Source organism: Schistocerca serialis, chromosome 7 (assembly GCF_023864345.2).
Source record: "Schistocerca serialis cubense isolate TAMUIC-IGC-003099 chromosome 7, iqSchSeri2.2, whole genome shotgun sequence".
Lineage (NCBI taxonomy): Eukaryota > Metazoa > Arthropoda > Insecta > Orthoptera > Acrididae > Schistocerca > Schistocerca serialis.
In genome coordinates, this window is record NC_064644.1 from 375,679,239 (window position 1) to 375,693,605 (window position 14,367).

At 41.0% G+C, this 14,367-nt stretch overlaps 1 protein-coding gene across 1 annotated transcript in view; it reads right to left on the reverse strand.

Annotated features, from left to right (window-relative positions):
• The window catches only part of LOC126413101 (myrosinase 1-like), a 144,485-nt gene that overhangs the window by 11,437 nt on the left and 118,681 nt on the right, over positions 1–14,367 (reverse strand). The window contains exons 16-20 of the mRNA XM_050082996.1: positions 13,210–13,221; positions 11,334–11,481; positions 8,360–8,475; positions 4,137–4,271; positions 3,942–4,048 (exon numbers count right to left, since the gene is read on the reverse strand). Of these exons, the coding sequence (XP_049938953.1) occupies positions 3,942–4,048; positions 4,137–4,271; positions 8,360–8,475; positions 11,334–11,481; positions 13,210–13,221 (518 nt within the window). The remainder of the gene's footprint in view (positions 1–3,941; positions 4,049–4,136; positions 4,272–8,359; positions 8,476–11,333; positions 11,482–13,209; positions 13,222–14,367) is intronic.

Here is a 14,367-nt window from a genome sequence, read left to right on the forward strand (position 1 = left end):
CCACCGCGGCCGGCCAAGAACGCGAAACAAATGTCGTAACAACAGCACGATTACGTTCATTAAAAGGCCTATGGAAAATTGAAAACTGAAAGAAGAATAATTATGAGGCGAACACGACAAGAGAAGAGTAGTCTGTTTGGAAATGCAGGGAGGTGAAGGTGGTACTAAAGGAGATGTCCAGGATCGGATTACATACTACAACAACGTTGTGACCACTGCCCAACGCGAGTATATAAGCTGATCAGAGACGAGTGGGGACTCGCTCTAGTGACGGTAGACGTCGCAGTTGGTGAAATTTACTGAGACAAGCGCCTTTCACGAAGGGCATGTTGTTACGACCGGTCACCTGAGAACAAGCAACTGGTCGCCTGTTCGCGTGTTACTGAAGTGAGAGTCTATGGAGAGTGGTCGAAGGACAGCGGAATCAGGGGAATGTGGCAAGGTATTGGACGGTCATACCTCATCACAGAACTCGCCGGTGTGAAGAATACTCCCTCTGTAGAGACGGGAAGGTGGCGTTGTATGATAAATCTGGCGTGGAGTACAGTGGCTGTCCAAGCAAAAGTGTTTCTGAGCACTTTATCCAGTGCACGCTGTTCAACACGGAGCTCCGCAGCAACAAAACCGATACGTCTTCTCATGTTGACCAAACGATATTGTCAACTGAGCTTGGACTGAACACGGAATCATCGAGACTCGACTGCGCATCGATGGACACATGTCGCCTGGGTGGATGATTTACTTTTCATATGACACAGGGTCGATAGTAGGGTCTGGAAATCGCATCATAGAGGCGGACGACTGCTCGAAAAATGATTTGTCTAAGGGATGCAAACATGACCCGATGGGTGCAATACTGTGCTATAGGTTAGTTTCATGTTCTTTGGATGATTATGTATGATAAATCCAAACGATTTGTCCATTAAAAATTAATTTGTGAATATGGTAGTAATTCCTACCCACGACCTTTTACACATTATGATAATAGAAATTCTTCTACGGAATGGAAGGAGTTGTGATACAGAAACTTCTTTAGTTTGTTTTCAAATTTTTCTTTGCTGTCTGTTTCGAAATTTTGCTTTGCTTTCTGTCGGACAAGTGATAAAATCTTTTTGTCGCAGCATTGTGCACCCCTTTTTGAGCTAAAGACAAACTTAATGTGGTATAATGACTCTCATTTTACCTTCTGGTTTGTAATTATGTACAGCATTGTTTCGTTTGAACTACAGTGCATCATTTACAAAAGACTCCATCAGGGAAAGAATATACTCTGAATAAGGAGATTTAATGCCTAACTCCTTAAACAGATGTCTGCAAAATGATCGTGGGTAAGCACCACATTTTATTTTTACAGGACGTTTTCGAGTGACGTAGACTTTCTTTCATAAAGACGAGCTACCCCAGAACATTATTCCAAATGACATTAATTAATGAAAATATTCAAAGTATGTCAACTTACTCAGTTGTCTCTCCCAATATTTGGGATGATTCGAAGTGGAAATGTGGCTGAACTAAGTTGTTTTAGAAGTAACAAAACGTGCTTTGTTCAATTTAAATTCCCATCAATATAGACATTTAAGAATTTTGAAGTTTCAACCATATTTATTATTTTCTCAGCCTGTATTACACTTGTCATTAGTATAGTTCCCCGAGATGTGCAGAACTGAATGTTATTTTTTTTTTTAATTGAGGGCAAAACCATTCACAGAAAACCAATCAATGATACTTTTAAGAACATTGTTTACCATTTCTTCTGTTTCTGTGTGCATGCTTGAAATGATTACAGCAGCAGTGTCATCTACAAGAAGAACTAATTCTGCTTGCTGTATATTAGACGGAAGATCGTTTACATGTATGAGAAGCATTGGTGGATCTGAGATTAAGCCTTGCAGAATCCCATAAGTGATTCCCTCGAAGTCAGAATTACGTCCACGGAGTATATTGGTTGTGTTACTAAGTACAACTTTCTGCATTCTCTTGCTGAGACATGACGTTATACCATTGGTTGGCTATAACATAAATCCCATAAAACCTGATTTGTTGGTTGGTTGATTTGCGGGAGGAGACCAAACAGCGAGGTCATCGGTCCCATCGGATTAGGGAAGCATGGGAAGAAATTTGTCCCCGCCTCTTCAAGGAAACCATCCCACCATTTTCCTAAGCGATTAAGGATAAATCACGGAAAGCCTAAATCTGGATGGGCGGACGCCGGTTTGAACAGTTGTCCTCCCGAATGCGAGTCCAGTGTGCTAACCATGGTGCCAACTTGCTTTGTCATAAAACTTAAATTTAACTAATATAATACTGTGATTTACTGAGTCCAATGCCTTAGATAGGTCGCAGAAAATGTCAGCCGACACTATTTTATTACTTAATGATTAGTAACTTGCACCTGTATATTTTTCTTCTTTTTCTTCAAAAAAATAAGCATATGTACAAATTAATAAGGGATGTTGTAACATGACTCGTTTCACATCATTACGATCTATCGTGTAAAATGCTGGCCGATGTGGCCGAGCTGTTCTAGGCGCTACAGTCTGGAACCGCGCGACCGCTACGGTCGCAGGTTCTAATCCTTCCTCGGGCATGGATGTGTGTGATGTCCTTAGGTTAGTTAGTTTAACCAGTTCTAAGTTCTAGGGGACTGATGACCTCAGATGTTAAGTCCCATACTGCTCAGAGCCATTTGGACGATTTTCGTGCAAAATGACCCATTACGGCTATCGTACAAAATGACCCATGTAACTAATTTTAAAATTTGGCGAATGAACATGTAAATTAGATGAGAACATTCGCTTAGTCATACATGGGACCTATGACAGTAATCGAAGACATGAATGGCTGCTACGAACCAACAGGACATTATTGAGAACCCCTTATATTCCTTGATGATGACGGTGTCAGAATGTCAAAGTCGTGAACAGTGGTTCGAGAAGCTTGATAGTGAGCTGACACTCATATCTTGGCCATTCAGTTCGCCGACGGTACACATGTGCTACCCTGCTGTGTGACAACTCAGCAGCCACGAGCCACCGGCAAGTATTTTATGGGAATTGCGTGATCTGTGCGTAAACGTCTCGTGTCACATCCACTGGGAAACCTGCCAATGACTTGCCGAATCCATGCACGCAGAACCAGTGCCGTATTGCGTTCCAGAGGTGAATCAACACGCATTTAAGTGGGTGATCATAATGTTTTGGGGTCTTAGAATGTATGAGATTGCTGAATGATTGTGACTATAGGACATTCAGACTAGTACAGAGGGTATATAATGTCTTCTGAAATTCATTTGGAAAGAAGTAAACACTACCGAAATCTTCTAAATTATTAAGTTTGGCTTGCATTGGAGTTGCTCCAATGCTCCAAATATTGAATTAGTTTCTGTAAACACTACTAGATATATAACTTCGTAAGCTTCCACTACCGGTGTCAATTTGGGTAAAATCCTTTTGAGTATTATATTACCGACGTTTCGACCGCCTTTGTTTTGATTCTCTTCAGAGGGAATAAATTGCTCGCCCTGATTAATATCCCTGTACAGACGCCAGAACTGAGGGCAATATAACTGCTTTAGCATTTCATTTTGAGACGTCCTAGAACTCAAAAGGATTTTATTTAAACTACTAGAGATATTTCATTAACTCTGTGGTGACATAAAGATGTGTGACATTGTTTGAAAAATTAATGTACCAACACAGGGCAACTTAGAACATCGTATTGAGAATATATCGCCGCTGTCCTCGTCCCACCTCTCTCCATTTCTAATCATCTGTTAACTCCCGAAGACGAACTAAAGCCATTAGGAAATATGATACATTCCTCAACTTGACACTATGTTGTACCAACTCCAAGGAGGGCGCCATTATTTATTGATAACTAAATATATTTACGTTTTATCTGTATTATTTCATTTAACAGAAGCAAGTATGACAGGTACTCACGTGTATCCCGAGTTCCATTCAAAGTTGTCCATGAGACTCCACGCCGTGTAACCGATTACTGGAACACCATCAGTGTTTATCGCTTCTAGGACAGCTCCGAGGTATTCCTAAAAATAATACCGCAGATTGCTGGTAATGAAATAACATTCCGAGAGTAAAAGCGATTACTAGATTCGTGTGAAAACATCTACTTACTGTAAAGTAATCGATGCGGTCTGTGTCGTTTAGCCCTCCAGAGTTGGAGAGACCGTTCTCTGTTATAAAGATTGGATATCCTGGGTATTCGGTGGCAACCCAATTCAGTTGATTTCGTAGTCCCCAAGCATAGTGCTGAAAATTTAAATACTTAGTTTAGATATTATTTCTACCGCACTCTACTTCATCAAGATGCATGCACAAATACACTCCTGGAAATTGAAATAAGAACACCGTGAATTCATTGTCCCAGGAAGGGGAAACTTTATTGACACATTCCTGGGGTCAAATACATCACATGATCACACTGACAGAAACACACGCACATAGACAAAGGCAACAGAGCATGCACAATGTTGGCACTAGTACAGTGTATATCTACCTTTCGCAGCAATGCAGGCTGCTATTCTCCCATGGAGACGATCGTAGAGATGCTGGATGTAGTCCTGTGGAACGGCTTGCCATGCCATTTCCACCTGGCGCCTCAGTTGGACCAGCGTTTGTGCTGGACGTGCAGACCGCGTGAGACGACGCTTCATCCAGTCCCAAACATGCTCAATGGGGGACAGATCCGGAGATCTTGCTGGCCAGGGTAGTTGACTTACACCTTCTAGAGCACGTTGGGTGGCACGGGATACATGCGGACGTGCATTGTCCTGTTGGAACAGCAAGTTCCCTTGCCGGTCTAGGAATGGTAGAACGATGGGTTCGATGACGGTTTGGATGTACCGTGCACTATTCAGTGTCCCCTCGACGATCACCAGTGGTGTACGGCCAGTGTAGGAGATCGCTCCCCACACCATGATGCCGGGTGTTGGCCCTGTGTGCCTCGGTCGTATGCAGTCCTGATTGTGGCGCTCACCTGCACGGCGCCAAACACGCATACGACCATCATTGGCACCAAGGCAGAAGCGACTCTCATCGCTGAAGACGACACGTCTCCATTCGTCCCTCCATTCACGCCTGTCGCGACACCACTGGAGGCGGGCTGCACGATGTTGGGGCGTGAGCGGAAGACGGCCTAACGGTGTGCGGGACCGTAGCCCAGCTTCATGGAGACGGTTGCGAATGGTCCTCGCCGATACCCCAGGAGCAACAGTGTCCCTAATTTGCTGGGAAGTGGCGGTGCGGTCCCCTACGGCACTGCGTAGGATCCTACGGTCTTGGCGTGCATCCGTGCGTCGCTGCGGTCCGGTCCCAGGTCGACGGGCTCGTGCACCTTCCGCCGACCACTGGCGACAACATCGATGTACTGTGGAGACCTCACGCCCCACGTGTTGAGCAATTCGGCGGTACGTCCATCCGGCCTCCCGCATGCCCACTATACGCCCTCGCTCAAAGTCCGTCAACTGCACATACGGTTCACGTCCACGCTGTCGCGGCATGCTACCAGTGTTAAAGACTGCGATGGAGCTCCGTATGCCACGGCAAACTGGCTGACACTGACGGCGGCGGTGCACAAATGCTGCGCAGCTAGCGCCATTCGACGGCCAACACCGAGGTTCCTGGTGTGTCCGCTGTGCCGTGCGTGTGATCATTGCTTGTACAGCCCTCTCGCAGTGTCCGGAGCAAGTATGGTGGGTCTGACACACCGGTGTCAATGTGTTCTTTTTTCCATTTCCAGGAGTGTATAATAATTAGTTTGTTGGAAATTTTATCTCCACATTAGTTAAAAGTCTGGCATTAACCATTTACTTACATTCACTTATTCCAAGTCTGTGTTTGAAAGAAAAAAGACCATAGTGTAAAATCCAAGAAATCCTCTGGCGTATTCGTGAAAGTATTAATACAGTGTAATAATTACAGGTTTCTTTTCGCAACCATCGAACTTAAATAGTACATACTACCTATTTGCTGAGGGGAATTTCGCAGAATAGAAATAAGTTAGTCCTGGGCTAAGGAAATAAGATTTGGAAGAAGATCAGAGAATCTCGACGTACTGTTCTGAAGAAGTTGCTAGTGGAGGCAATTTGCCGTTGCCTTCTGCCATAGTATCAATCATCGCGTGTATGGCTGTGATGAGAGGTTGTGGGCAGTTTAGAGTGGTATTTTCGCGGTTTTCACTTCTTGATCCGACGGACGAATCACCATCAGCAGTGTCTCACTTTCTCACTCCACGTAGCTGTGGGGCGTGAGCCGGAATGTAACCCTTCTGACTAGCGCAACATCTGATGGCTGAGCAGGAATTTTACGCCACCACCTCTCTTCCTCTTGGATGCCTTTTTCTCAAAATTCTGCAAAGTTCCATTTTTAACTACCAGTTTGAAGAGGATTCAGGATTACGCTTCTGCTGTTTGATTAAATTTCGAATCACAAACTATTGCATCACTAACACACCCATCAAATCTGAAAGCTGTCGGTTCAAGATATTTCTATGTAGTTTCGAAATTTCTTCCATTTCCATCCCACCTCATCCTTAGAGGACCAGTGAAAAATTATTTAGGCACAACCCGTGTACAAAATTTGGACCGAATTGTTGCTGCCGTGTCCCAGGAAACACACATCTATTCTTTTCTTGAAATATATCATTGCAGATAGAAATTGTTATTTTGTTATATTTACAATTTCCATCTTCCTATGTAAGACTCTAAAATTCCTAGGTTTCGCATTAAAATTATTGCTGGTACCGTATTGGGTAATATTTATACCTCCCTTATGTACACTGCTTACTAACCATCTAGGCTTTATGAGATTATCACATTGCTCAGGGCTTATTTGCTGTGGTTTTATAGGATTTATTCGCTACAGTTGTTGCTGTCTTCACGATACTTTCATATAATACTACTTCTATAACGTACGCTACGTAAGGTTTGTTCTTTCTGTGAGACTGCGCTTCCAAGTACTTAATACACACTGAAGCACGATCTATAGTTGTCGACTGATTGATTTGAGTGAGGGGACCAAACAGCAAGGTTCAAATGGTTCAAATGGCTCTGAGCTCTATGGGGCTTAACTTCTGAGGTCATCAGTCCCCTAGAACTTAGAACTACTTACATCTAACTAACTTAAGGACATCACACACATCAATGCAGGAGGCAAGATTCGAACCTGCGACCGTAGCGGTCGTGCGGTTCTAGACTGTAGCACATAGGACCGCTCGGCCACTCCTGCCGGCAAACTTCGAGCGGTCCCATAGGATTAGGGAAGGATGGGGAAGGAAACCGGCCGTGGCCTTCCACAGGAACCAATCCAAAATTTGCTGAAAAACCTACATCAGGTCCACAGGACGCGGATTTGAAACGTCGTCCTCCCAAATTCGAGTCCAGTTTGATAACCACTGCGCTCCCTCGCTCGGTTTTGGTTGTTCTATTTGTCAGTTTCATTAAGTGCGTAGCGTAATCTGTTGCTGAAAACGTTTAGAGTCAACTGTAAATTAAGGTTTGTGTTAAATGTCATATTAAAATTAAAATACTCACATAATTCTTTGCTCTACAGCACTTCGTGGAGTGGATATTGTGTTGTAGTGAAATATTTAGTTTATAAAATCGATTGTTTACATGGTTGTAATGCAATGTATATCAGTTGTTTTTTTTTCAGATTTAACAGGCATTGAAATTCGACAGAAGTATTCAGGTTTACAATAGTTCTAACGTATAGGTTTATAATATAAACTTGAGACGGTAATTGTGGAAAAGTAACTTATCCCCCACAAGAGTTATAACTGCAGGCTGCCATTAACTTTCTTCTCCATTACTCTGCTTTCACAAAGCAGTAAAAAAATATAATAAATAAATTAATCTTACGTCAACATGTTGAGATTGATCTTGTATCGCGCACTATGAGCAGATTGTAATTACGTATTTGGAAACAAACTGGCTATGAAATCCGGTTATGAAAAGCTATTATCAAAATTGAAAAACTGCCTACAAAAAATAGCTTGTTTAAAAGGAATAAAATTCTAATATGTCATCATGATCATGAGCTTCATGGATCGTTTGTTCTGTTCCAGCTTATAACTCATGCTTTTCTCAAATGTCCTGCAATGATTCAATGCAACAGCCACCTGCCATGTTTCAAAACTTACCAGCATTATTGTGTACCAATAGTCGAGAGTAAGAAATAGCATCTGATCCTGGATGGAGTCGTGAGCAATTGCATATGTGGTATCACAATTTTCTTACCTTTGTGGTCGCAATTTTTAAAAACTTGAGAACCTTCAAGGGTCTTTCCACTCACATGCTTTTGTCCCTTGTATTTCTGTATAAGCAGTAATATGAGCTTACCCCACCAGGCATTGTATACACTCCAGAGTCCCGCGATTTGGAAGGCGATTCACCTATGAGGCCAGGCGTCACGAAGTTGGTTGAGTAGTGGTTCATTCCGAGAAAGTCTGCCGACCCTGTAACAAGGTTTATTTCCTTTTCAGTTGACTGATAAACCGAAACGACAGCTTTAACCTTGCTAAAGAATTTATAAAGCTTTTTTTCCATTTCGTCACGACGATGCTGTGGAATCTGAATACAAGTAATGATCCACATGAATGTGTACCATTAGAGACTTAGAAACACTAGGAAGGAATCAGTGCCCAGTTAAACCTTTCAGTCGACAACGGAGCTGGAGTCTGATCGTTTGTAAGTTAACCAAGTACGAAAGGCTGGCATCAGAGTAAGAGTCTTGGTCAGCTTCAAAGTTTTACGAGGCCACAAACAAATTACCAAACACTTAACGACAAAAATCGTATAAAATTTATTTTTGTGTCTTCAATAATTAATAAATTAGCATCTATTTTGAATCAGCCATAAAACATGAATTTTTATACAGGGTGTTACAAAAAGGTACGGCCAAACTTTCAGGAAACATTCCTCACACACAAATAAAGAAAAAATGTTATGTGGACATGTGTCCGGAAACGCTTAATTTCCATGTTAGAGCTCATTTTAGTTTCATCAGTATGTACTGTACTTCCTCGATTCACCGCTATGATTTCATACGGTATACTCTACCTGTGCTGCTAGAACATGTGCCTTTACAAGTACGACACAACGTGTGGTTCATGCACGATGGAGCTCCTGCACATTTCAGTCGAAGTGCTCATACGCTTCTCAACAACAGTTTCGGTGACCGATGGATTGGCAGAGGCGGACCAATTCCATGGCCTCCACGCTCTTCTGACCTCAACCCTCTTGACTTTCATTTATGGGGGCATTTGAAAGCTCTTGTCTACGCAACCCCGGTACCAAATGTAGAGACTCTTCGTGCTCGTATTGCGGACGACTGTGATACAATACGCCATTCTCCAGGGCTGCATCATCGCATCAGGGATTCCATGAGACGGAGGGTGGATGCATGTATCCTCGCTAACGGAGGACATTTTGAACATTTCCTGTAACAAAGTGTTTAAAGTCATGCTGGTAAGTTCTGTTGCTATGTGTTTCCATTCCATGATTAAAGTGATTTGAAGAGAAGTAATAAAATGAGCTCTAACATGGAAAGTAAGCGTTTCCGGAAACATGTCCTCATAACATATTTTCTTTCTTTGTGTGTGAGGAATGTTTCCTGAAAGTTCGGCCGTACCTTTTTGTAACACCCTGTATAAAAGATGACTGCCACTAATTACTGACAATATTTGCATTTCATATGTTTTTGAAAGGTTCTGTGACAAAAATCATTTTCTATGTTACAAGAAACACTTTGAAATCTTCATGCATAAAGTGCCGCTGGCACTTCTACTGCATACGTTGATAGTTGCGTGTTACAAGACTCAATAACGTAATGTGGAGAACAGACCTGTACTGTTTCACTGTTACCAGGAATTTTTTGGAATCGTATTGCCTCAGGCTCTGGACAGCCATTTCTATTATTCATAAAGAGACAAATGGTTCAAATGGCTCTGAGCACCATGGGACTTAACATCTGAGGTCATCAGTACTCTAGAACTTAGAACTACTTAAACCTAAGTATCCTAAGGACATCACAAACATCCACGCCCGAGGCAGGATTCGAACCTGCGGCCATAGCGGCCGCGCGGTTCGAGACTGAAGCGCCTAGAACCGCTCGACCACACCGGCCGGCCTAAAGACACAAGTCATGTATAAAGTAGCGTTTGTATCTATTACATTATATAATTTGGAGACGTCCTTCCATAAAGTTCTTATACACTGACTTTGGAATTTGTTTCCGTTCTTCATGACGAAAAGGTGGTTATTCTGATCTGAGCGAATGGATGTGCAGCGCAACCGATGCCAGAAAGAGTCGGGAAATTATAGAAGGGTTTTGTAGTGCAGGTTTTGCTTAAAAATAATTGTTCAGAAAAATTTCTACACGTTGTGCCATTACCGAGTTAATTATCATTAACGTTAGCCATTCGGGCCGTGGCGCCAGCAAATTCAAGCGGCCCGCCAGATACTTGTTCTCATAGCATAGGTTATGGCGCATAAGACTGTTTATCCTTAGTTCGGGTTCCATTCTTACTATCATTCCATGTCCAGTTTTTGTATCACTCCCTTATTCGGTTTTAGGAAACCAAACGAAGAACACTTTTGACGACACCGTCTCTGGCGGGCAGCTTGAGTTTGCGCGCGCAGTGGCCTGATCGGTTAACTTCAAGGTTAATTAACTCGGAAATGGGGCAACGTGTCGAATCTTTTTACTTAACAAATACTTCTCAGTACAACCTACCTTGCAATGCCCTAACGAGCTTTTCAAAGCGTTTCTATTACTCTGTATAAAGGAGAACGAAAATATAGGAGATATTTGACTATTAAGCCCAGCAGTGTTGTTGGTTTCAAAGCCTGTGGTATCACCCTTGTGGCTGACGGATTTCAGGATCAAAATAGTCAGCTATTTTGCCGCTTTGCCTCTTGAATCTTAGCTGACACTTCATATTACGTCAAGAATGCTTTCTAATCCTCCAGCATCACACTGTGAAACAAACAGTGCTGTTTCTTCGAAAGTTTTCCTGGAGAATCCTTTCGGGTGTATGACTCAGCAAGCTCTCTGGTTCTGCTCAACATACAGGCAACGAAACTTGCCGATGAAACGAATTCCAGCGGCGAGAGACTCAATATCTACTGATGTTAACACTGGGATGGTGACATGATTCAGTCAGAAAATTTCATTAGAAATAATGATATAAGCTGAACGAAAATGTGATAGGAACAATTTATATCACAGTCATATCCTGACAGTACTAGAAATGTTATATCGTCAGTTGTTGAATCCAAAGTATCCTCCACTGCTGTGTATTTCGAGACTCACCCCTAATGTATTCGATCTCTTCCTGTGTGAATTTTGGTAGCCTTGAGTGGTTTCGTCCCTCACGAGCACTGTTGTCATCCACTAACTGTTGCACCACAAGTGGGTAATCCCCTTCCTCAGTGTAGATTGGGTGTGCGAAGATACCCATCTGCAGAACAGAATGAACATTAGTTTTCCTCACTGTCAAAAAATTCTCATATGTAGGCTTCATAACTCGCGTGATTGCTATCCGTTGAACACTCTAAGGTACTAGCAATACACGGAAAATTTAGAGGACCGCCAACTGGTTGACAGCAGGGCTGAAACACCCACCTGAAACTGTCGTCCTCGTTCACTGGCATCGTTTTCCCCTTCTGTGTCACTCGCCGGTTCAAGCCCATCCATATTAAGTGTGATTCCCACACTACCTGTAAAGTATACCAAACCATATACATATACATATACACTTACGTATAAATTAAATTATATGACATTGTCATGCTGAAGAAGAGAATGCTGCTTGTCTGGACGAGTTCTTGGAATACATCCTTTGAGTTTGTTGAGCCGTTTCTTATGCACCTATAAAGTTACGTTTGACACCCTGTTGATACACGGTACAGTTTGGAACCCTATAGCAGCAGAGGGTTGCAAGGTGTGTCAGCAAATAGGGAAGTCATGCGAGTAATACACATAAAATGTAATACCTCATCCGATTATGGGAAGAGAATAAAAAATTCTGAGTCAGTACTTTTCAGCACACCCTCGTGTTGCATCAGATGGCTTGCCGTCCAGACGTTATTTCATCGTCCTTCAACCACTTCAGTTAGTAGGTTAGTTACATGTTTCATAGATCATTTGAACGATTCTCTCATCGAAATGATATGGAACGAGTCAGTTTATAGTGTATGTATTCTTGCATACATGATTAGTGTTAATATTAATGAACACATTAATGTTTTATTCCTACTATGCAATTACACTTAAAAACATTTTTAAAATATTTTTGTTAGCCACCAGTTTTGAAGTAGAAATTTATCAATGGAATAGGAAGAGTTGTGTGGGAAAAATGACTGCAAATGAAATTTAAGACTTGCTCCGCTACTGTCAGACATTTTATATTAGTGTGAAAGTGAGCAAAAATTTTTATTACTGTTTAATGAACTCGTCTCTGAGCCACTGTCAGCTTTAACAATGAGTAATAAAGGTCATTTTCCCTCTAGCGTAAGTATGCACATCACTGTTCTTCTTAAATTCTGATGGACATTTTATGAGTTACTTCATTAGCGAAAATATATATTGCCATGGCACAGTTAAAATATTTAGCTCCTTTAAAAGATACCTACTGATGTCTGTGAGTGAATACCACTTGTTATTTTTTGTGCTAGCTTTTTTGAATCAATACTTTCTTCCTATGTGATGAGTTACACCAGTAAATTATTCTGTACGGCAATAATAGAATGGAGATATGCAAAATACGTCAAGAGGTTGACACATTTTTTCTAAGATTAGGAATTATATGAAGAGTAAAAGTAGCTGAACTTGATTGGTGGAAAATCTCGGTAATACACTTCTTCCAATTCACCTCTTCATCAGTATGAACCACCAAAAATTTGAAGCATTCTGTCCTACTCACTGACTCCTGCTAAAGTGCGACATGAATTATTGATACGGTTCTGTTTGTTGTACAGAACTGAATGTAGTGTGTTTTTTCAAAATTTAGTGATAACTCATTTGCAGACAACTTAATAATTCTTTGGAAAATATCATTTACTAACTTTTGTTTCATGTTCTCTCTAATGGGATTCACTGTAACACTAGTATCATTTGCAGAAAATAACAATTTTTCTTGTTAATGTTCAGTGAAAGTCATCCAGATATATAAGAAGTAGGACTGGACCCAAAATTGAACCTTGTGGGACTCCATTTGTGATTTTTTTTTCCAATCGCAAAAATTTTCTACCTTTCCGACGTCTGAATTATTCAGCAGAATGTATTGGATTCTGTTAGTCAAGTATGAGTGAAACCAACTGAGTTTAAAGCTATCAATTCCATAAAACCTGTTTTTTTTTAGAGAGAATAATGATCTAAAAGATCGAAGGCCTTGGGGAGAAAATATCCACTGGCGATATGTTATTATTTAAGGCTTTTGGTATCAGATAAGGCAGTGTATAAATAACATTATCAGCCTTTCTGAAATCCAGACTGCAATATGCTAAATAAATTGTTTACTAAATGCGTGACTACATTTCAGCACATTACGTTTTCGAATATTTGGGAAAATGAAGTCAGTAAAGAAACTGGACGATAATTGTTTAAGTCTGTCTTATCATGTTTGTAATGAAGTAGTTTAATAATTCTATGATCTGTCTGGAAAAATTGCCTGTGCCACGGATGCAACGCTTATTACTGATTATATTAAGGACATTATTGATTAAGTTGAAACAATTTGTCAGAATTCTGTATGAAATACCATCAACTCCATAAGAGCATCTGTTGTTTAGAATTTCTATAATTGCATTAACCTCTGTGAACCATGTTGATGCTACTTCTAGTTGCTTAAAGGTTTGTGGAATGATATTTTTAATATATTTTCTTGCTTCTTCAACTGAACAATTTAATCCTCTATTTCCTGCTATATTTAGAAAGTGATGTTTAAAGGTGATGAAACTTGTGAATTAGCAGTCAAAACCTTGTCATTTAGGTTAACTGTTATGTAATCGTGTACACTGACTGGCTTTCTTGTCTTCCATTTGACAATGTCACATATAGCTTTAATCTTATTGTCTAAATCATTTAATTGGCTCAGGACATGCACACATCTGGATACTTTAATGAATTTCCTTTTAAGTTCTACAGCGTTTTATGCAGTATGCAAGTAATGCAGAATCTCTGTTTGTCCTGGCCCTTGCATAAACTTTTCCCTTCCTCTTCCATGAGATTTTATATCTGTTAGTTATTCATGACTTACTTCTTTTTTAATGAATCTTTTGGATAATTATTCAGGACAGTAACTTTCAAATATTGACACAAATTTACTATGGAATAAATTGAACTG